Source organism: Andrena cerasifolii, chromosome 11, assembly GCF_050908995.1.
Source record: "Andrena cerasifolii isolate SP2316 chromosome 11, iyAndCera1_principal, whole genome shotgun sequence".
Lineage (NCBI taxonomy): Eukaryota > Metazoa > Arthropoda > Insecta > Hymenoptera > Andrenidae > Andrena > Andrena cerasifolii.
The window spans coordinates 8,031,390-8,052,770 of record NC_135128.1 but is presented as its reverse complement, the minus strand read 5'-3'; the positions used below and the strand labels follow the sequence as shown (position 1 = coordinate 8,052,770).

General features: G+C 47.1%; 2 protein-coding genes across 4 annotated transcripts in view; both read right to left on the bottom strand.

Annotated features, from left to right (window-relative positions):
• The window catches only part of LOC143374863 (neo-calmodulin), a 73,526-nt gene extending 72,516 nt beyond the window's left edge, over window positions 1-1,010 (bottom strand). Inside the window, exon 1 of one of the 3 annotated variants that reach the window (XM_076823409.1) lies at window positions 490-1,010. In XM_076823409.1, the coding sequence (XP_076679524.1) occupies window positions 490-528 (39 nt within the window). In that variant the 5' untranslated portion in view covers window positions 529-1,010. The remainder of the gene's footprint in view (window positions 1-489) is intronic. The other 2 variants (XM_076823412.1, XM_076823413.1) reach the window with 2 other exon arrangements.
• Window positions 1,011-7,953: 6,943 nt separating this feature from the next.
• Window positions 7,954-17,776, bottom strand: LOC143374867 (broad-complex core protein-like). Its single transcript, XM_076823419.1, has 2 exons — window positions 17,640-17,776; window positions 7,954-15,588 (listed from the first exon to the last, which is right to left on the bottom strand). The coding sequence occupies exon 2, from the start codon at window positions 15,572-15,574 to the stop codon at window positions 15,233-15,235; it is 342 nt and encodes a 113-aa protein (XP_076679534.1). The 5' UTR covers window positions 15,575-15,588; window positions 17,640-17,776; the 3' UTR covers window positions 7,954-15,232.
• Between the last annotated feature and the right edge of the window lie 3,605 nt (window positions 17,777-21,381).

The window sequence follows — 21,381 nt, the reverse complement described above, 5'->3', positions numbered from 1 at the left end:
ACTCCGGTGATTCGAAATTGGAGATTAACACGTGGAAAACGATAGATTGTGGAGTGAACCGTGCCAGCAGGATGAAAGATAATATTTCACGGTTCTGCTAATATATTACAGGAGACATCTGTGAGTATGTTTCACCATTACGCTTCGTGGGTTCAGAATAATAAAATAAAATGTGGTACGCGAGACGAGCGTTGGCTTCGAAATAAGCGCTACGCGATTCTTCCAGAGAGCTGGGTGTTCAAGGGTTTACTTCAAACGGAGGGAAAACGAACGCTCGATTTAAAGTTACATATTCAGGAAGACAGTTTGTAGAATCTTTATCCTCAATTTACGAAATTTCGGGCACTTCTCGCTGAGAGAGACGCGTGTCTCAAAGAAGCACCCTTCAAGTTTCAACCCTCCACCATCATACATTCAGATGGAAGTCATGATCGTTTCCGTTCAAAGACGTCGTTCCCGAACACAGAATGAATACGTTCGCTCACTTACCCGTCGCATGACGCGCAGAGAGAACGAGGAGGTCTTCATTTTGGTGGTAATCCTGGCAGACTTTGAACGGTGTGGTGGTCCCGAATACGCTCGCTCCTGGCCTCCCCGCTGGTGGTGACGTTTAACGCTTCCTAGACGAGCCGAGGTCCGATTATGCGTCCGATTCCTGGTGTTACAAGAAGCAGCTGCTCTGCCCGAGGGTGGGCGGGCAGGGGGAGGCTCGGGTGCCGTGTCAGGGGTGGCTCGGAGCCACAACTACAGGTGGTCGCGCGTTGTCAGACCTTCCCGCCGATCTTTCGTCACTCCCTGCCTCCGTTACGCGCGCTGCTGCACGGGCAGCGAGTGTCCTCCGAGGGGTAGCTTCTTTGAACGAACCTCGAAGACTGGCGGAAGCCAGGAAAGACGCCTCCGGCGAGAGAATTGTGCAGGGTTCCTTTGACAGACGAATCTCTGAGCAGATCGTTGAAGATGAGGGAAGAGTTTTCGAGCAGAGGGGTGCAGGTAGATCGGAGCACGATGGTGAGGGGACGTCGAAGCTGGACGTCGAAGAGTGCCACACGGAAGGACGTTGACGCGGCTCTGGCCTGAGTAGCGTCTGACCGGCTGTCCCGTCTAGCTGGTCTCCGAGCAGCCGAGGTAGAATCCACCCCGACGCTTTCTCGCGCACGCTCGTCGCGACGCCATAGCGACGTACCCCAGGGCCGCGCCTACTTTACGGACGCCTCGACCAGGAGTGCCAAGGTCACCGAGCACCAAGGCCGTGGCGACGTGCACTGTATCCTCAGAAGCGATCCTTCTTCCGACCGAGCCAAGGTTTAGGGGTGGCGTATGGTGGTCGTATGACAGGAACAACCGCAGCAATGAACGAGGGCAGCATGGATTCATACGGCCAATATCGTATTTCATTGGTAGGTACTCGAACGTTCTCTGTATGGGTTCGAAGAGCGCAGATTCATGTCTGACTTGATACTCGCGCAGGCAGCGATAATATCCTGCGGGGGTGTTGGAATAATTCAACCCCTGCGCCCGTACGATATATCGCGGACGAGTTACTTTGTTCGTTGTTAAGGAAGATCTTCAGTGGGCACTCTGTAATTTCATCTCGATGTTGCGGTCGTTTCTTCTGCGCTTCAACGTCGCCATCGAGATTTTTTTATTACCCACTGGCTCCACTTCTCTGGCTCGTAGAACCTTGATCCGGTGTACAGGGAAATCCCGCTCTAGATGCTGCTACTGGCCTTGGGATTATTCCTACCGTTAAGAGGATGAGTCCCCGCCGCCAACTGATGCTCGACCACTTCTTTAAATATTTATCAGTCGCTCTTAACGTGTTGGGAAAACTCCCTGGCGGTCCTTGGGCGCAAACGAGCGAAAGTTTTTCGATTTCTTCCTTCTGCATCTCGCGTTCTATTTACTCGTCTTCCGACCGCCGTCCTTCGGGGACCGTAATTGGTAACAGCGTCGCGGGGAACGAATTTCGATACGGAGGCTGACTGGCACGAATCGCGAAGGGGTTCGATAAGATGACGATCACGGTCGCGGTACTGGAACGCGATGAGATTGAGATTCACAGCGCGCTACGCTTTTATTTCCTGTAAGGCAACGCGACTAAGTAGTGCACAGAAATACGTGACCTAACGCGTATCGCAGCGATGAGCGACTGATGCTTTGGTTACGAGTAGGGAATTCGATCCCGGGAGCCCGGCTGTTTTATGGATTCCATTTTTATATTTATCGGTTGCTCGTAAAGTAATTTACGTTTTTACAAATTCTCGAAATTCTCGGGATAAGTTGTAACTTGATATGTCGAATCCCGGGAGTTTTAGAATCCAAAAAACAGCCGGGATCCCGGGATTGAATTCTCTAATTACGAGGTATTCCGCACACGCCGTGCTCCCCAGCCTCGAGATATAGGGTAAAGGGCCCAAATTTCATCCCCCATCTGTATTGGACCCTGTAGAACACGGCTGCACAAGGAGCCCTGCTTTTTTTAGCGCCTCGCTGCGAGCAACCAGCCGAGCATCGAACTGTCCCGTTGCTAAGAGTAGAATCAGTGAGGAGAACTGCAGTAGTGTAGGTGCGTGCTTGTAAGCGCGTAGCGTAAGTGTAGCGGCTGGTTGCTCGCAGGTAGGCGCTAAAAACGGCTCCTTGTGCTGGCCTGCTGTAGAGGGTGTATAAAATTTTAGAATGAGCTGGCACTTGGCATGAATTTTCTTTGAACATTTCTCTATGTATCCACGAATCGCAAAATGCAATTACGTCATGCCAATACGAGACAATAAACAAAATGTGAGATCTGTGAAAATGTTTGTGAAACAGGAAATAAATTGAAAAAATAATTTTTTTATTGATACATATGATCTTACAGTTTACGTATGCAAGCAATTGCGGCAAATGAATATCTTCTTATCGCATGGACTTCTTATTCCACTGTTTTCGTTGCGGCATCTGTAAAACCTTAAACATTTCTACTAAAATTGCTTGAAAACCGATAAAAGATAATTCACTCGTGTAAGTGTTCATGTTACTTTAAATAACAAATTTTTAGAAAATTGATCTCAATTTCCTTTAGAGTTCCGGGGATGAAATTAGGACACCTCCTGGGGACGAAATTTGGAATTCGCGCAGTTTCGATATGGTAATCGCTCGAACAGACCACGCGAGTGATGGCCATCAAAGTTATTGCGTGTAAGAAACTACAAGATATGCCCGAAAAATGGTTACAACTTTGATTTCAAAATAATATTCACTTCTACGAGCAACGTGCTATCATACTGAAGTCTAAAAACTCGAGGTGCTCGAAAATCTCCTTCGCAAACGCACAAACACTTAACCTGTTGCTTGCAAGTCTGTCAGAATACTGACGTGTACTAATGCAAAATTTACCACGAAATGACACTGAAAATGCAATCGAGAAATGTAGGGGGACGAAATTAGGCGCGAGGACGAAATTTGGGCGTTTTACTCTAAGCCTCTGTTTTGGACTGTAGACCTGGATTGCAGACCAAATGTTTAATTTCGAACGACGAGCTATATGTTCGTGGCCATTATAATAATAATGAAAGTAATTCTAGAGAGAAAATTATTACCCAGATGGAATATTGACCGTTTTCGACAATATGTTTCATCCCTCTACGGTGCCCCAACACAGAAAGTCCCATCTCCAAAAAAATTATGATTATATCCAAATACTATATTTCTTTTCCTGTACTACTACACTTAGCTAGTTTTTTAGTAAACCACCTCTTCATTCTCTTAAATCCGCCACTGCCCTCTACCTCTGTTAAATGTGGCGGATTCCCCGAATGAGAATAAAATTACATTCCAAGTAATTTCCTTGAAATAAAATTACGCAGAGATGAAGGTGCCAAAGGGATAACGAAATTTCTGCTAGCCAGTGAGGATCAAAGGAGTGAGATAGGTAGTAACAATGTTTTAGTGGCTTACTTTGATATTCTTTGAAAGTTTTCTTTAATCAACGGTCTTCTAAACCAGTGGGAAAAAAAACGGAGAGCGAAGGCCATGCGTGCATAATAAACCCCCGAGGCGTTTGAAACCGCATGAAGCTGGCTAATTAACGGGTTTGCACTTAACCGCCGGCAAAACCGCTGTTCGCTGGCATTCGTAAACGCGGTGCGAGAATTATGAAGATACCTCGAGGTCGGTTTGGCGAGTCGAGAGCGAATATGGTGCATCTCGCGGCGTCCCTCTATGAAATATTCATTTCCCACTGTCTCGAGCCACCCACGCAGAAGGGAGCCCTTTCCTTTCCGCATATTTTATCGCCGTTCGCTGGGTACCTACCGTCCGTGGGCGGTGAAATCGATTTCTCGTCTAGCGTAAGTGAATTTCGTCATTTTCCCTCATTTTCCTGTTGCGTCGCGCTAGCTCCTTGGGAACCTTCGATTATCAGCACGCCCCCGCTTACTAGGCGTCCCTTTCGACACGCACGCGTTATTTCCTACGCTCGTTGCAGCCTCGAGAAGGAGGAGCATCGTCATTCACCTGCTGCTCCAATGCTCGTTGACGTCAATGCCGCTTGAACAGTACACCCCGGCTAATTGATCCGCGATTTATCGACGAACCGCCGCGCATTTATACCGGGAGATCTGCGATTAACGCCGTGCATCATCCTAGAATCTAAGACTCGCCATCGGCTGCCTGGCACGATCCTGAAATCTGGGAAAAGTGAAGTGAGAAGAATGGCAGCGCGAATTCTCTTTTACTATCGTTAAAGATTTATTTCATAATATTACACCAACAACTATTATTGAATTTTTATATAATAATAATTAATAATGATAATAATAATCAATAATAATAATTAATAATAATAAAGACAATAATAATCCTTTTGTTTTTACTGCGTGAAAAATACGAATGAACGCTTACGTACATACATCAATTAATTGCAATGTCTTACAATTGATCCGAGAATAGCCTAAAGACGCGACGCGCGTTAGAAAATATGTCGACATTGTGTGTCCGCCGTATATATAGAATTTTTCTTGTATATATATGTATATATATATATTGAACTATGTATCATTTCTCTCTCTCTCTCTCTTTCTCTCTCGCACTCTCTTTCTCTCTTCTCCGTTCGCGCTAGCTTTACCGATTTTGATCGCGCGATTCGATCGTGCACGCCCCTCACCCCCGCTCGCAACGATCGGTAATTGCATTCTCCCTTTTTGCTATCCTGCAACGCCTCGAGGCGCTCCCATCCCTCGCTCCTCCACGATCGCGGCGAAGTTCGTTGGATCGATCGATTTATCTACGGTAAAAGAAAGAAAAAAGACTCCACAAATCGCGCGACTCACGAGCGAAGCCTCCACACACGAGTTTTTTTTTTTTTTCGTACACACTTATTCTACATACGTTAAATACACACACATCGACCTCCAACCGATTTCCACCTCAAACATCCAACTCCACCCCTCTCGTGACCTCCATCCCCCCTGCCCGATTCTCGTCGCGTTCTCTTCTCTCGCAATTGTCGTCTTCGTTACGCAAGAAAGACAAGAGGTACGTTTTGCATTACAATGATAATTAGGAAACGAAAGTTTCCCCGGAAGGTTTGCATCCGCAGACGGCGAAACGACCGGGCGGAAAATTCATTTATATATATATATATATTTTTTTTTTTTATTCATTCATTTATGTTTATGCGTTTACGCGATATATTATAATGTAATATCATTAATATGCGGGAAAAAGAAGCTCGTTAAGTCATTACGGAGCACACTGAAGAATTTCAATTGTGTCGGTGTATGTAATAAACTGCAAATTTATTCGCAATTGTAATATATATATATATATATATATTTGTGTGTGTGTGTATATATATATATATGTTACACGGATGGTATTATAACGGCGATAACGGAACAATATATAGAATTTCTCATTTATTCATTCATTCATTTATATATCTATACTTTGTATTCTGTAAAATATAATAATACGGCGACTGTTTGCCAGCTCGTGGTACACGCGCCACGTTCCCCCATCTACAGTGTGTTCGAAAACGGATAAAGCAACCCCCAAACCACGCCTTCTCCTTCCTTTCCCGACAAAGTACTCCAGGATTCCCTGTCTCGGAGCAAACCTCCGCCCTCGACCCTTTCGCAGTTGCATCGCGTGTTTCAGAACCCCCTGTAGATCCGCGAACTTCCAGCAATCTCTGTTCACCAGACCTATTTTCGCGACCTCCGCAACTCGTTCACTTCCGGCTCCCGCTTAGTAGGCGCTCGAGGGAACGTCGCGCACCAACCTGCTCGCATTAATACTCAGACAATGTAGTGACAAAATAGAAGACAAGTAAGTACAACAACTATTGTAGCTTAGATGAGAATCTGTTGTTGCCGGGCCTCGGACGCGGAACGTTTCCTTTCAGCATGTCGCTCGGCACCGAAATGACTCTGTCGACGTTTTCGAGGGTATGTTTGGCAGTGACGTCTTTGCTTTGGACTAACGATCCACAAGGATTCCCGGCGCGTCTCGTTCTGACGCGACGAGGGTACGCCGCCCCGCTCGCGAAAGTAGGGGCGCCCCTTCGGGGCATCTTGGACATTAAGCTTCGCCGTGTAAAGATTCGTAAGACTCGCTCGCCTCTGTCTCGATGGAAATACGTGGAGATCGTGGGCCAGGCCAAATGAAATTTCACGCGAGCTAGCTCCTCCTCGTGATGGGCGGTCGGGCGAGACGCGCGGCGGAAGAATGACACCGTTCGCGCGCCCGGATGTCCGAGGCCACGGCAACTGAGGTATTTGTGAACGAACGCACGCCGTGTGTCGCAGATTTCTCTCCTGCTTTTCGTACGCGCTGGACGCGAACAGCGGCGCTGCTTTACAACGGAGGCTCGCCTTTTCCCTTCCGCTCCCTACGATTAAAACGCTTTTGCTCTTCGTTTCTTTCCTCTTCTTTTCTCTTTCAAATCGTTCTCCTCCCTCCTCCGCTTTACCTCGTATTTTTTTTATTTATTCTTTTATTTTATTTTTTTTTTTTTGATATCTTAACTACCGGAAATCATTTCCATCCATTAAAATCGAAGACATGCTCTTTTTTTTATGTATTTGTATTCGTTTTGTACTTGTACTGTTCAGCAAGGCAGCGTGTTGCACTTTGTTTACAATTACAATTATAGTCGGGCCGTGATTGTCCACGAAAGATTCCACAACGTCGCGAGAACGGTTCCCCTTTATTCTCCCTGTGCTCGCGTCTTCCGCGCGGATTTCTCCTCATTGCTATCGACGATGCTCCCTCGTCGGCGGGGAAACGTGAACGATTCGATAATTGGTACGACGGGTGATCGGGAATCGAGTTACTTGCGAGCGACGGCCGATCGCGCGACGGAACGTCTAGATTTTGCCGCGGCAATCGCCACCGAACCGAAGGGAACGTTTTCTAATGGACTCTAATGGCTCGCGCGAGACCCGATCGCGTCACTGCTTCCCTGGAGAAGGGAAGGGCAGCTGGAGACGATGGAAAAGCGACTTCTAAATTGTTGCAACACGTGGATCCTTTTGCGCTCGACGACCCGGTCTATCTCTTAATAATTTGTGCTTCCTGTTACGGTTAATTTTATGGGGATTAATTAAAAGTTAATCTTTACAAAACGGATGGAAACCATCGTATATATATATATATGTATATGCGTATGTATACTATATCGACGCTTCGTGATCATGTCGAGTGACAAGGAAGAAGTGAACCGCAAGAAAACGCAAGCGAGAAAACGGATGACGATGGATGCTCACGATGTGTGGGCGATTCGCAACAGGTCTGATTAGTGGATAACGCGACGCACAGCTCTGGGATCGCGATCTCGGCGGATCTCGTCGTGCGCGCACACATCGCGGTCGATCGACTTTACGCAAACAGAAAAGAACAAAAAGGAAAGCAAAACGAACGATCACAATCGATGATAGAATCAATAATAAAACGAAACTGAAGTAATAATAATTCTAGTACTAATAATTATTATTACAATAATTATAATAGTAATAATAGTAGCAATAATAATGATTATAATAATAATAATAATAATAGCAATAAGTGTGATAATGATAATACGTATCAAGTAAGTTCTCCTCGACGCGTTTAAACAATCATTCACTCTCTCTCTTTCTCTCTATCTCTCTTTCTCTTTCTCTCTCTCTCTCTCTCTCTTTCTTTCTCTCTATCTCCCTCTCTGTAAATCGCAGTAACATATCGACAAGAAAAGAGATTAACATAAAAAATAAAACCAAGGAGAAACCTTACAAAATAGGCCTATATATATATAATATGTATAATATATAATATTTTATGCGTGTTATGTATATATAATACGTACATATATCTGCATATATATATTTATGTACATAAAAAGTTAACATAACGTGCCAGCGACTCCTCGTCAAATATCGTTACACATCGTTCCCTCTCCTCTCTATTCCTCTCTCCCTCTCTCTCTCTCTCTCTCTCTTTTTCTCTCTCTCTCTCTCGATCTAAATAAACGATCTCGAACTATCCCTGGTATAATTCGATCAAATAGCACAGTCCTGCGTACTGATATAATAATAATAAAACAACATCACTGATATTATATAACGTTGAACAGACTCGATAAGACAAAATTCGGTATATTATTAATAATAATAATAATAATAACTAATAATAATAATAATACACGGAGGCGGAACAACATAAAAATGTGGTTCCCGACAGAATCTACACAGACGTCGACGTGACAGACGAGGATCTGCATATCTATATCGAGAGTACGCTCGCAGACGATATGTAGAATCAAATGAAACGATGATATTCGGATGCGATGCGGGCGGAACGGACGATTTACGCGCCGTTCAGAACCGGAAACAAGGGAAGATCGATGGCGAACGGACGCGGCTGCGCGGGAAACGAAGATGGAGCGTTCTCGATTCCGCATATTTCGGCAGTCCCTCGCGTTCCTCGCCTTCGGCAGTCTCGCAAACGCGTCCATCGCCGTTACGCGATTCCTTCCTGTTCCCCTCTACGCATTACTTTACACGCATCGGGAGAACCGCGCCGTACGTCGCCCGTTCGCCCTTCCTCGAGCGCTACCTCTTCTTCTCGCACTCGCGCCGCCGTTTTCGACGGAACGACCACCGGTAAACCATCGAGACTCCTTTCTTTTCGTCGTTCACTTCCATCCGGGACGGTTAATCCTTTTATAACGCTCCAACGTTGGTGAAGAGACTCGTAAATAAATAAGACCCAGAAAAAAATATTGGCAAGTAGAACGAGTCAATGGTTACAGATACCGGGCGTCGTTCGCGTCGAAGCAACGGCGGCGTGGCTTCGCAGATTTGGCAAGAACGAAGCGAAGGACATACACTTCGTACGCGGAAGAACGGCGGGTGTTGTTGTTTCTTCGTTTTTTTTTTTTTCTTCCTCTCTGTTTCGTTTTCTTTCTTACAATTATTTCACTTTTTTCGTTTGTTGCGATAGAAGGACGCACGCTACGCGGCTGGTGACAGTGTCTACGCGATGATCGGAGACGCGATAAATCTGTTGCTGTTATTTTAATCCTAGCTTCTCTTGTAAATGCGATACTCCACTTAAAAACGACGCGATTCTCGTCCTTAATAACTATCCGTTTACGGTTAATTATCGATAGACAGTTAAGATGATATACTTTTTCCCTCCTCTCGGCGTTTTCTTCCGTTATTATGTGTGTGTGTTTTTTTTTGTATGTTTTCGTTTTCCTTTGCAATTTTCCCCTTCCGATAAATTTAAAAACTTTTTCTCGTAACAATTAATTTATACTTAAGGTCTCGTTAATATTAATTATGGCACAATATAAATATTATATTTAAAGTCTTTTTGAAGACATAATAAAAATAAATCTAAGTAGTCTTTCTCCTATATGCTCGACGTTATTATTATTCTTTTTTTTTCTTCTTCTTCTTCTTATTCGTTCGTTTCTGTTTCTTCTCACCTATCGATTTCACGTAAAATCATACATCCCTAAGCAACTCTGTTTTCGATTCGAAGATGCGTTCCATTCTTCTTTCCCCCGTCTATTTTCTCATTTTTTCCGCTACGTAAATTTCACTTTTGTTTTCGTCTTTTTGATCCCCCTTTTGATAAAAAAAAAACAATAAAAATTTCGTTTCCCCCCCTCCCCCTTTTTCGACCGAAACCGAAGAATAATATATCCGCGCGACGCTCCCTCGGACTTTCGCGGTATCCAGCACCCTTCGAGCCACGTATCGATATGTCCTTCGAGATTGCACGAGATCGTAGACGCTGAGTGCGCGCGGGCGTAAACGGCTTCGCTTCTGGCAGAAGTGGAACGAACTGATTAATCGCGGAACGATAAAACCCACGGCCCGCGCGCGGCTGAATCCTCCATTTACCCAAGATGAATACCGGTCGAAAGTCCGAGGAGCTCTCACAATTTCCCGATGCTCTTTGGTAAGACAATATCACATGATCAAGAAGAAGTTTAAACCAATCGAAAAACCAGTCTAATCAGTCGATTACCCCCTAAACGTAGGGATTTTTTTTCTATATAAAAAAAAAAACAAAAAAAAAAAAGAGTCTGGAAACTAGTAAAAATAACAATTTGAGTCCTTAATTAAACGCGTCGACGTTTCTTTAAAAATTATAAAAATCAGCCTTCTCGAAAGTAAATTCGCGTATCGAAGTAAATTCGTCACAGCGCCAGGAAATATTTTAGCTCTTGAGCTTCTCAGCTGCTGGGCTTGAAAGAAAAATGCGATTGCAAGTGTCGTTCTGTTGAACGACGGACAAGCAAAGAAATCAGAATCGCTGTCAACGTGAAACGTTTCGCGCTTACCTACGTCAACGTCTGCCAAACCGCGGGCTCTCTAACCGATCGGACAGAAGCTAGAATCTACTACATGCGTCGGTTGTCGCGAGGGATCCACGAATGACGGGCGTGTCGCGCAATCGTGAAACAATGTCAGCGAACGCGCGACGTCCACGTTCGACGAGCCTCCCTTTACAATGATTCTGGTCGCCGGCCGCTATGGCCAGGAGCTTCGCGGTACAGAATCTCTGCAGCTGGGGTTGTTTCACCCTCGTGGCGATTACAGGACCGACAAGAAAAAAGGAAGTACGTGATACGAATAGCGTTTCTTCTCGAGACAACAATAACCACATATCGTCCACACAGAGACGCAGAGCCTTTACCAACGTCCAGTTCGCACGATTCCCGATACAATATTTTAATGCCTATTCAAGTACCAGTGTTACGGATGATATATCACCCCCCCCCCTCCCCCTCTCTCTCTCTCTATCCCTCCCGCGCGTGAATTCACGGCCAGAGGTACACAGTTGCTTACTCGATATCTAATATTTACACGCACCTGACATTAGAATGCAAATAAAAATAGATAGTTTAAAATATTCATCTTCCCCGCATCTTCCTCTCATCCTCGCCAACCCCCGCGCTCCCTATCCCTCTCTTTTTGCTCGCCCCTCCTTCCCAAACACTCTGTATATAGCGTACGAGACGAAAATCCATACATTAAAGTTTGAAAAAAGTTCCTCGATAATAGCTCGTAATAATATTCGCTTTAAACCCTAGAACGATTAGTAGTAATAATAATAATGTTTGTTAATATTCGTTTCAGAAGATGCGACGCGTCTCTAACTACACCTCCCCCTCCCCCTCCCCCTCCCCTCCCACCCCCACGTTTTTTCCTCGTGTAAATAGTAAAAGACCTAAAGTTTTCCCTTGTTCTCTTTTAGTTCGAAGACGTTGGCACATTGGAATAGATTCTGTGTGTATGTGTATATGTGTGTGTATCCTTTTTTCGTATTTTTTCTCCCTTTTTCGCGATTTTCGATTCAACACCGTGTCAGCGTACACAACGGGCCCGATACCCTGAAGAGATATGTTATACGTCCGAAGCACTGAGCGACGTCCCTCGGGATCCCTTCGGCAGCCGATCGAGAAACGCGTCGTCCCGCGCGTCGTTATCCTCGGGGAAGCTCGTTTTACGTGCTTTGGTCAAAGCTTGAAGAAGAGAACAAAAGAGACGAATAAAATAGTCGCGATAACAGTCAAATCCACTTTGGTATCGTACCGATCATACTGTTTTCCCCCCTAAGAGAGCTTCCCCCGGCAAAATTTCACACGACCGGCGTATTTTTTCAGTTCATCCGGCGGTTTCTCGATTCCTGGATTCCCGGCACCGGTCGCCCGATCGATCGAGGGACCTCCGACAGCGCTCGATTTAAATCTTCCCCGCCATAAAAGTCTCCCCTCGGCTTCCTGTTTCCTCTTGATTTTTTTTTTTGTTCCTGCCTATACAATTAACTTACACAACACCGAACATCGACCTAATTCCGTATACTTTTTTTGTTTTCATCATATACCTCTAATATTTTTCGTTCTAGTATACCCAACTGAAGGACATCACAGAATTTCCCGATATCGATTAACCAATTAAGTTCTTTTCCTTTTCGCTAATGTAAGTATATATGTATGCGGTTAGCACACGCCGGCAATCATAATGTGGAACGTTCCCGTCAATATTTTTGCTTCATCTCCTCGTCCCTCCCCTTCCCTTTATTTCCGCGTTGCCCCCTTTCGTTTTGTTGCGCCGAATATATTATATATTATATCATATCTTGAATGCTCCATCGCGTTCGACATATATCACAGAATTATAAAAAGGGTTTCCAAAATGACTAGGATAATTTTCACTAACGAATTCCATATATATTTAAGCTTTTCACGAGTCGAAAAGAAATTTTCCGCAAAGCAAAAGTCCTCCCCGACGCGATAGGAACGTCCCCCCCATTTTCTTTTTTTTTTATGTTTCTCTCCACATTATGCTTTGCCCGGCCGCGGAAAAGACGTTTTTCTATTCTTTCCAGTTTATACACTAAGAATGTATACGCGATATTTTAAAAACTCCCGCGATCGGAAGGCGCCTAAATCTAAAATCGTATAATCTTTCTTTTCACGGTATACTTAGTGTTCGCGAAGATATGTTTTGGAAAACTTGTCGTTCCCTCATCCTCCCTTTTGCCGCGTTCCTTGTATTCCCATCTCCGTTTCCACCCCCCTCGCCTAAACCCCCTTAAATACCAAACCTCTCTCCTCGTCACCACCGCTGCAACTACGGGACCTAAGAATTAGACGTAGACGAATAATTTGTTTTTATCATCTTTCCCCCTCGAATAATTTGTACTTGCTCGTTAGTTTATAATGGCATTTCCTTTGTTTCCTTTATCTTCTTCTTCGTAACCCCCCTCCCCCCTACGTTAAAACATCAACCTCGTTTCATTTACTTCGTTTCTTTCCTTACACTGAGCTCTAAAACCTGAATATGTTGCGCGATAAACAACTTTTTCCTTCGATTTAGGGTTTCCTTTTCATCTTGTACGTTAAGCATGGATGCGGGTCGAAGATTTAAAAGGAACAGGGCAGTGCTCGAGTCACTTTCGTACATCCACAACCCTCCTCTCCCAGCCCCGCGCACCGTCGCTTCCCCGAATAAAGTCGAAGCGCGAGCGTTCGATATCGCTTCTTCTTTGGCCGAATCGATCTCCTCGGATTCCTTGCACTCGAAACGATCACACGACGAAACGAGGAGAAAGCGAAATAAAATCGAGACGAGAAGAGATTCGCCGTGTGGGACCCGCGTCGCCTCGAGACCGATCTCGAACACCCACCCCCTCCCCTTGATTCACCCCTTACTCGTAATATTGCACGTTCGCCAATGAGACGCGAATAATTAATAAAACCGTACCGATCTCGCGTTGCGCTCGACTCGAAAGGAAGAACGGTGGACGCGGGGGCTCCACTGCCCTGCCCGCCGTGGTCTATCTACGTCGAGACTAACTTCCTTTCCTTCCCTCCTCCTTCTACACCACCCCTCTTATAAAACCTGAACAAGAGAATATCATCGTTATATATATATCAATAATCGTACGAATATAATATATATGTACAGCTCAAAATATTACTTTTAAAGAGTTAAAAATATAGTCTGTGTAATTTGCGCGCACGACGGACCTGTACACGTGTAAGAGCCCATATAACATCTACTTGCACTTCACCATTTGCTCCTCCCCCCGTTCCTCTGTCTCCCCACGCGACAAACCCTTCGTTCCATCCTTACCCTCGCCCTGCTTCGCTAATTCGACACACACCGTCCCTCAACCACCTCTTCAACCCCCCCATTCGTTCCTCTGAGCTCGTTCTATCGCGACCCCCAAAACCTCGATCGACGAGACTTACCCTTCCCACTCCCGTTTCCCGAAATTTGAGCACATGTTCGTAGACTTTGTAATTGAATTTTTTTTCGCTTAGGCCTAAGATCCACGATCCACCTAACGTCCGAATACTTGTACGCACACGCGCGCGTGTCCCCACACGCGCGCCCTACATGTACACGTCATATATTTGTATACGAGCAACGCGAAACGCGTCGATCTTTCTTGATACGTTCCCTCCCCCTCGTTTTCCGCCTCGGCTCCCTCGCGCTCGAAACTCCATCGCGAACGGTCGAGAGGATACCCCGCCCGGGGACGTGGATCGCTGGCTAGATGGTATGTCGCGAATTGGCGTGATTCCTGAGACCGTCCGGGACTCGATCAATCGACGCGCAGAGCGGGCGAACCTCGGCGAACTCTGACTACCCTAAAATGGTCTACTGGCTCGTCTTCGACCTCTTCACCCCTCCCGCCACCGAGACGCGGTACCGGCTTGCGATTCCGGGAGCAGCGTGCCTCGCCCGCGGAATTGTCGCTCGACGTTGCGATCCCCGGAGACGGGAAACTTCGCGCAAACGTCCCGGAGCGATAGTCGCCGTTCGAGACCTCGTTGTGACCGGCCCGAGCCCCTAGCTTCCGGTAGCAGGGCTTAGAACCCGACGCAATGGAATGTATTCTCGGCTCACGCTCGCTACGGCATTCACGATCGACGGGTCCGGAGGAACCCATCGTCTCAGTCGATTCTCTCTTCGTTTCTTCTTTGGATTAATCGCAGTCTTGACTCGAGGAGAACTACGAAACGACGACTACAACGGGGTTGCCGGGGGGGTGGAAGCGCGATTCTCCGGTGGAAGAGCGCCAGGGGAGAGCCGATCGATCGTCCCGGCGACGATCGCACCGGTGTTAACGTCGCTCGAGACCTAGCCGTCGATGGCACCGACAGCCAGACGGTGGCGCCGACGGTGAGGATGAGAGTGTCGAGAGTCCGGGACGGGATGACTGCAACACGGTTCCGACATTTTCATTGCGGCTGCTGCTGCATCTGGGCCTGTTGCATGCTGCCTAGAACGTTCTTGATCGCCGTGGTCTTGAGCAACCTCTTCAGCATGCCGCTGGAGCCGCGGTGCTGGAGGCTCTTGTGCGTGGTGAGCGAGTTCTTGGTGCGGTACGTCCGGTTGCAGAACTCGCACACGTACAGGGTGTCCGATTTCTCGTGCTTATCCTGGAAATGACGCTTCAGGGAGTAGTAGCATGAGAAGTTGCGACGGCAGTACGGGCATTCCTGAGGCACGTTTATGCCGCCCGTCGTTGGCGGCGGCATCTGGTACATGGCAGAGGGAGGCGTCGACGGTGCTGGATGCATCCCGTTGCCCGTACCTGAAAACCGTCCGTCTATCGTCAGAGAAACGCACTAGAAGCCTGTCATCTATCGCCCTTCCGCGAGAACAGTCTCGTACACTTTCGTTGTAAACTCAATGATCTTGGGACCACGGATTAGATCTGGATGAAATCCATTGACGCCCCGTAGCGTTTAGGCAGTTCAGAAAACGAAGGAGGCTTCTGTGTGTGGACCGATGGTACTGTTCTCGCGCGAAAGCGTTAAGTATACGCTCTTCTAGGTATTAATGTTCCTCGAACGTCCGAGGGGATGCGAGGGGAGAAGGGAGAAACTGTTGAATAAAGAGGGGACGAGGTCTGAATCGACCTCTGTACCAGGAATCTCGGCGGAACATCCGCTGTATTCGTGTGCTAGCAATTAACAGGGACCTCGAACGTTCGACGCAGTCCGCGATTAAGGTTCCGCCCGTTCCATTCTCGAGGCGACCTCGGCTCAATTATAATTCAACCCTGCCGGCTTGTCTCGGGATCAATCAAGGATTTAGCGCGGGTTAATTCTTCCGCTCGCTTGCGGACGGTTCGTGCGTGCTTCGTCGATTCGACATGGGCGATCCGCGCGATCGGAAGTATCGTTAATTGACCGAGGGTAGCGATTAGTCGAGTGAGTAGAGATGAAGAGGACCAAAACCACCATGCCAGACGCGTCCAGTTTCCATGATTCTTCCGGCGTTAAGACACTCGCGCCGAGATGAAAGTGTTATCCAACGCTTCGGAAGCGCGAGGCGCCATTTCGTGTCTAATCAAAACAGCTGTGCGTGCAGAGGGGTGCATTCATGCGTGTTAGTGGATGGTTAAAGAGCCGATACGCGAACGGCCAGCGAAGAAGTTAGCGCGTCGCTGTTGGAGAAAGTATGACACCAAACAAGGATTAATACTAGTGAGTGGAATGGGCGCGGGCGCGTTTCTGCGGGATGCACTGTACTCTCATGCAACGATGCGAACGAAGACGAGGACGTTCGATTCTTCAGAGGGAGAGAGAAAAAAAAAATGTAGCAAAAACAACTATAAACAGTCTGAAACCGATCCGGTCAGCGAGATCGATCCACCGCTCTCGAAGCTGGCATTCCGGTGTTAGGCGGCGTGTATCGAGGCTGCAAAACGGGCATGAAACGACGGTACTACACATCAGCATGCACACAACATCGAACATCGAGAAGCCACGGACAAGAAGAATTAAAAGAAAAAAAAAATAAACAGGATGATAAGACAAGCGTAACAATTGAAGAAAAAAAAAGAAACAAACAAAGCACGTACACGTAAACAGGGTTCTGATTGCCACAAAACATATTATCCAAAAAAAAAAAAATAAGGCAGAAGGACTTGTAGGTGGGGGATGTTAGTGAGGTGGACCTGAAGCGTAATAATCGTACACCCCGTTCGATTTCGAGCGAACCGGGCGCGCTCGGAATTATGTGTAAACCCCATGTATCGAGCGAACGGTATCGGTCAATTCAACGATCCTTCTCTCTGATCCACGAAGGACGTGGTGCCCGACGCATCGATCCCGAGAATCACACCGACAGGGGGTATAACGGAGCTGCGAATACCGGAAGAATTCGATCGGCGACCGTACGGTACCGAAGAGAACGAAGGACGACGGGAGGCGAGAGGAGAGAAAAGCAGTTCTGCGGAAGGAGGACGGAGGAAAGCTCGACACCGCAAGAAGAAGAGGCAGAAGAGGCACAAGAAGAAGAAGAAGAAGAAGAAGAAGTATAAGGGTCGGTGCACGTGGGAGTTGAGACCGGTTTCTCTGGCATGCACTGTTCGTGGAGGAAGGGGAAGAGTACCGGAAAGAGGAAGAGGGAGTAAACTGTGCGCGGAGCCGAGGTCGTTTCGAGCCAACGATTATGCGATTGTGACCTACGCGGGAGCGTTCTAATGACGTTTTGTAGGTTACTGGAGCGGGTTGAAGTAGACGGGACGAAATGGAATGGGGATGGGGGGCGGGAGGGAAGCTATGGAGGTTGAAAAACGCGAGGAACACGCACCGTGAAATAGTTTGTGGACGTGAGAAGTAACGTGGTCCCTACCTTATCTAAACCTTCAAAAGAACTTAATGTCAATGTCGCCGGGTCTGCTCTTATGATAGGTATATATATGGGTCATCAGGGAGTTACGCGAGCAGTACACCCGCTCGCAGATGACGCATCTGTACTCCTCCTGTCGCTCGGCGTGCTTGTCGGCAACGTGGCGTTTCAGGGATGCTTTGCTGCATAGCACCTTGCCGCACAGATGGCAGGTGAACAGCTTCTTCGCTGACTGGGTGTTCAGAGAGTTCAAGGTCAGCCCCGTCATAGAGCTGAGCACTGAAACACAACAATGCACCTCATGCATCTGTAACCCCCACACTTATACCCCTAGCCCCGTTCTTATCAAGTGGTAACACCCTTCCCTAGTTGTATCTCACCGATCCATTCATCATTCTCTCCCTCTCTCGCTCTCTGTCTCTAGCTCTCAATCCTTCTCTCACTCCCCCTTTGCCCGTGCTCGTATTCTCCTAAACGACGCGATACTAGGTTCGGTAAAGGTATCTCTGAGAAAATGGACGTTGCGTTCGAAGGAGTCATGGACGTTGGTCTGACTTATGTCTTCCCTAACTACTGGGACGGATTACCATAGGATGAATTCACGGCGATAGCGCGACAAATCCTAAAGGAACGTTCCCCGAATCCTTCCCTCGGCCCTTCTCCCTTCTCCACGGCGAGGTTCGCGTCCGTTGCCCTCCCTCCCCCTCCGTGACCCATTATTCTCGCGTCCTTTCAAATTATTCACAGACTTCCGGCCTGCCGTGGATGCAGCCAGGATTCAATCGCGACGTCTCGTCCCGAGGTCTCTGAACGCCTTCCTCTTACACGGCCGCGCGCGGATCGGCGCGGAATCGCCAAGCAATCAGCATTTTCCGCGCGTTTTGTGCGCCCATCCCGTCGCGTGCGCTGTTTCTTTCAGCCGTCCCGGGATTGAACGAGGCTAAGGTTCGAAAGAAACGGCAGGAGAAGCGGGGTGAAGGAGACGAGGCGCGTTCGATACAAAAGCGAAGGAGATTATGTGTGTGTACGTATGTGTTTGTATGTGGAAATCGTCGACGACGCTTCGGAAACGGGTCGCCTTTCGGGGAGCTGAAGCGAGGTAAGAACTTTCAATGCCAGCTTTCTCCACCGACTGGCTGGAAAGGGAGTTCCGTAAGACGTGCACTCTCGCGCGCGCGGGAAACAAGTGGAGTGACTCCGTCTGTCACAGACACGCTGCATTTTACTGCACACGCGGTCGGGATAAAGGAGGCCGAGGGAGTAGCGGCGTTTGGTCCGGAGGGGAGGATTAAGGGGGTTGTGGACGAAGGAGAGGACGCGGGGACGAATTAAACGTCAATAAGGAGGCGCGCGGTTCATTTGTAACGGCCGCTGCTCGTTAATTAAAAAAGATCCGGTCAGACGATCCTTCAGCCTGCCGCTACCGCGCTACCTGCGCGCGCGCGTCTGTGTGTACGTGTGGTCTGTGTATAATGCGGTATCTGGCCTTTTCTCCTTCGCCCTTTAGCCATCGAACGCGAACGAGGCGAGGCCCCCCGCCACTTCGTCCCAATGGCTTTCGCTGGAAAAAGCTTTTTATCCAATTTCTCGGGGCCGCGTGTCTCGTTAAACCTCGGGGGCTAAAGAAACGGTGAACCGCCGCCTACTCGCTGATGAGGTCGACCCTGGAGGATTTCGATGGAATTATGAAATATTTGTATGCACATTCTCGCGGGCGCACACTTTTGCACGGCGAGGACAGCTTGGCGGACGAGCAACGGAGGACACAATCGGGTTCGTACAATCCGGCACAAGTAGTATAAATGCGCACGAAAGGCACTCTTCAGCCATTCTAGACGTAAAACGACGTACGTGTGCTTCGTTAGGCGTCGCGAGCGCGTCGTAGCCCAACAAAACGCGCGGGATCGTGTGGGGGTGAAAATGGGGGGATAAAAATTATATGTATATATATATACGAGAGAAGAGAAATAAAAGGAGACGACGAGAAGGGAAACACTGAGCATTCTGGGTGACACTTAAAGCATGCAATTCGAAGGTAAACGTAATAGTATGCGTGAGCGGCGTGGCGGCTTAAATCTCGTTTCTCGTTTCCGCGTGCTTGCGCGAATGGCCCCTCGTTTACTCTCGCACCGGTCGGCGTTGCGTGAAAATATCGAGAATGCGTGGTCCTTAGCCCTCCGACACCTACATCGCTCCCGGGGCCCCGTCATTCCAACGGACGGTTGCTTCTTCGAAAGCCCTCTGTTTCCCGTGGCGTCCTATGGCTCGCTCTCCTGGTGAAACCGTTCTTACTTCGATCTCCAAACGCGACCACAGGCCTGCCGTGCCATCGATTCACTCGGCGAAAACGAGACGATCGTTGGTTAGATTTCTGAATGGAATTGCGCCGGCGGACGACCGCCACTCGAGATGGAAAATCGAGCCGTGTCGCTTTCCATCGGCCACAGTGACGGTTTCCGCGCGTAACTTACCTTCCCAGCTGAAAGAAAGAAGCGTGACGCGATGCGTACCACGATGATTTGACAACGAGGCTTGGGTTCACACACGCAATGGGGTTCGGGCGGGGAATGAAAACGGGGGGCGCACCAGGGGTGCGAGGCAACGGTTCGTTGCTGCTTTCGAGGATGTGATAGGTTCGCTAAAAGTGCGCAAACAGAAGAAAAAAAACAGAAATGCAAGCGAGTTATTAAACCAAATAGTACATTTCATATTATATATATATATGTGTGTGTATATATATATATATATATAGATCTATGTATATATATATATAAAAAAGGTGAAAATATATTAAGATGCATTTGACATTGCTTAAAAATAAAAAATAATATCTATAATTATAATATAATAATAATAATATTAATAATAGTCGTCAATAAATATATATATTATAACCAGAACACCTTGGCAGATAACAAATAATAAGTAAGCACGGTAACGCTCGACATACTCGCTTAAGAAAGAAACGATTTGTACCCGAAAACGGAGTCGTTACCGGAAAGAATTCAGACTTTTTTTTCTTCTTAACCCCCCGCCCCCTGTCTTATATGTTTCCCGGATTGTTTCGAACCGATGGCACCGGTGTTTTCCTACTTTCCTTTTGTTTTTCTTGTTTTATTTCTCAATACAATTTTACATATCCGACGAATTCCGAATAAGCTCGATTTTTATACTCTCTCAGTGCTTCGCTGCTATTTTTCTTTTTCCTTGCTCTCTTTCTCGTTCTCTCTTTCTCTCTCACTCTCTCTCTTTCTTTCTCTCTATATCTCTCTCTATCTCTCGCTCAAACTTTCCCTCATACTCTCCCTCTCTTTCTCTCCCTCTGCTCAAAGAAAACTCAGGATTACAGAAAATAATTCTATTCAACGGTATTATCGCGGCGTATATCGTTATTCTTTTTCGCGCATGGTAATCATTATCGTTGATGGTGTACGTCTGCTCGGTATCGGTGGATGGTCGCTAATTTAACTCTAGGGTGATTAAAGCCGGGATTCCGGCTTACTATTACTTTAAGGAAGCTGATTGTATACGAAAACTGCTGCTTGCTTTCCCGTCCTGTACTGTGCAGATAGCTGCTTGGATTACAAAAACGATGAGTGAACGTAAATGAAGAACAAAAAAAAAAGAGTATGAACAATGTAAGATCCTATCGTCCCTATTGCGTAAGTCTACGGATTAATAATTACGTGAAACGGAAGGGAACAAAAAAAAAAACACATGAGAAGAAGAACCTAGAGTTGTGTGT